This window comes from Penaeus chinensis, chromosome 17 (assembly GCF_019202785.1).
Source record: "Penaeus chinensis breed Huanghai No. 1 chromosome 17, ASM1920278v2, whole genome shotgun sequence".
In the NCBI taxonomy this organism is placed as follows: Eukaryota; Metazoa; Arthropoda; class Malacostraca; order Decapoda; family Penaeidae; genus Penaeus; species Penaeus chinensis.
This window is the reverse complement of record NC_061835.1, coordinates 8,666,302-8,668,745: the sequence shown is the minus strand read 5'-3', so window position 1 is coordinate 8,668,745 and position 2,444 is coordinate 8,666,302. Positions and strand designations below refer to the sequence as shown.

Here is a 2,444-nt window from a genome sequence, read left to right as displayed (position 1 = left end):
TTTATATGTATATATTATATATATATAATATATATATATATATATATATATATTATATATATGTTATATGTTATATATATTATATATATGTTATATATTATATATATAACATATATTATGTATATATATTATGTATATATTATATATATATTATATATATATTATATATAAATATATAATATAATTACAAAATATGAAAATATGCTCACACACTCGTGTGTGTTAGTGTGCGTGTGCGTGCGTGCGTGCGTGCGTGTGTGCGTGCGTGTGTGCATGTGTGTGTGTGCGTGTGTGTGTGCATGTGTGTGGGTGCGTGTGCGCCATGTGTGTGCGCGCCATGTGTGTGCGCCATGTGTGTGCGTGCGTGTGTTCGTGCGTGTGGCGTGTGTGTGTGTGTACGTGCGTGCGTGTGTGTGTGTGTGTGTGCGTGCATATTTTCATATTTTGATTTTTTTCTATTTTATCCTATTTTCTTTATTTTCTTTTTTTATGTGTTGTTTGTGCCATTATGTAGAGCATACATTTATAGGACTGAGCTGTCAGAGAAGCATGCTGAGTTGTCTTACTCCCTTTTATGTTAGATGAGTTGTAGCTTGTCTGTAAAACAGCCAACATAAAAATCATGTGTCTTGTGTATGTCTTTTCTGTTTTTTGTGAATGTGTTGATAGCTTGTATGTCGTCAAATGCAAATTGGACATCACTGAGCTTCTTATTGTATTTATTTTTACAGAATTCCTCGGTGTTCCTCGGGGACAAAAGCTGTATCAACAAGCCAGGCTCCATAAGAGAGGGAGATGGTGAGGGATCAAGCCCAGCGACTGCGTCTTCAAGCCTCGACTCCTGTGGTCCTCCCCTGGCCCTGTCCGATCTCAAGAGCCCAAGCCCAGGTTCCTCTCCTGTAGTATCAGCACCTCAGAAGAAGCTGTTTGTCTTGTTGGAAGGACAAGAGGAATCAAGCCACGTGGGTGATGAAATCAGGAAAGCAGGTGCGGAAGAGGTTAAGTGCAAGTGACCTCTACAACAAAGAAGATTGTGCCTCAAATGACAGTGTGCAGAACAACCTGTGGCTAGAATCTGGTACTGGAATTTTAAACAAAGACAAGAACAGTGAGACCATCATGTCAGAGCTGAAGTTGTCCAACCTCAAAGGTGGTTCAGGATCAACTTCTCCAGCTTCAACACCTACCTCTTCTGGCAGTTTCTATGATAGCATCAACACTGACCTAGACACTGGGGATGACTCAACGAGGCTGATGCATGTAGAAGTGGCTTTTGACTGGAACCCTATGCCAACCCAAGAGATCAGATACTTGCCTCCAGCTGCTCACATGTGGACCTCCACTCACAACCTTAACCCTGATAAGCGCCTGCCTCTGGTTGGAAGCAGAGCCTTGAATACCAATCCTGTAAAGTGGCCATCTGCTATTGTTGCTCCAGCTTCCACCAAGGAATCAACAGCTGAAGGCCGAAGGTCCACAGCGGCAAAGAAGCTGCAGGTGGGCAGCATCAGGAAGACGGATTCCTCAGAGAGTGTGGACCATCACTTTAGCTTTCAACAAGGCCTTGCAGACTCTCTAGAGGAAGATGATGATCCTGGATTTGAGGCTGTGGGAAGGATGCGAAGCAAATTGAGGACCATGAATGGGGCTGTGCGTGTCAAGAGTATTGATCGACCCTCTGTTTTGTCCATGGTACAAAGTGATGGTGTAAGTCCACGAGACAAGGTTGGCTCTCTTAGTGAAGAAAGTTACTCTGCTGTAAACAGTAGCTCTGTAGCCAGTCCATCTTCTGTGGCTAGCAATATACAGTCTAGCAAAAATCATGACACCAGTTTAAAGGTATCTACCAACAACTCAAGAAGTCTCATCTTCAGGTGAGGAGTCCACGAACTGCAGCCTCAGTGTGGGAACACACTGCCACCTCAACAGGCCAGTCCAGTGCTGAGTTAAATGCACGTGTTCACCAGATTCTGGCACGCATAGCTGCCAGTGCCCAGTGAGGCTAGTAGTGGACTGGGTACCATACACGTGTCCCTTGTTTTTTGTTATCTGACCAGTACCACCACGATGCAACTGTCTAGTGGTTTGCCATAGAGCAGCATTCCACTTCATAAGATGTTGGTCCAGCTTTATCATGGGCCCTGTGATCACTCTCCACAGCTTATTACTCCCTTCTCCCTCTTGTATGATTTGCCTGTTGCATCTCTCCAGACAATGAAACTCATCCCAGACAGATTGTGGACTGTAAATGTATTTGAGAAAAAGTTGCCACTTTGTATTCCAAACACTTCATTTACTTAAAAATGATTTTGTCTGGAGAATGGGAAAGAGAGGGCAACAGTTCATATAGGAATGGGCATTTTCTTCCTCCTGTATTACATTGATTAATTTCCTTGTGTTCTTGTGCCCAGGTACTCACATTGTGATAGTGTATATTCATTCCG

At 43.1% G+C, this 2,444-nt stretch overlaps 1 protein-coding gene across 1 annotated transcript in view; it reads left to right on the top strand.

The window, feature by feature from the left end:
• The window catches only part of LOC125034044, a 21,647-nt gene extending 20,498 nt beyond the window's left edge, over positions 1–1,149 (top strand). The window contains exon 7 of the mRNA XM_047625685.1: positions 732–1,149. Coding sequence (XP_047481641.1) covers positions 732–1,013 — 282 coding nt within the window. The 3' untranslated portion in view covers positions 1,014–1,149. The remainder of the gene's footprint in view (positions 1–731) is intronic.
• The last annotated feature ends 1,295 nt before the right edge of the window (positions 1,150–2,444 follow it).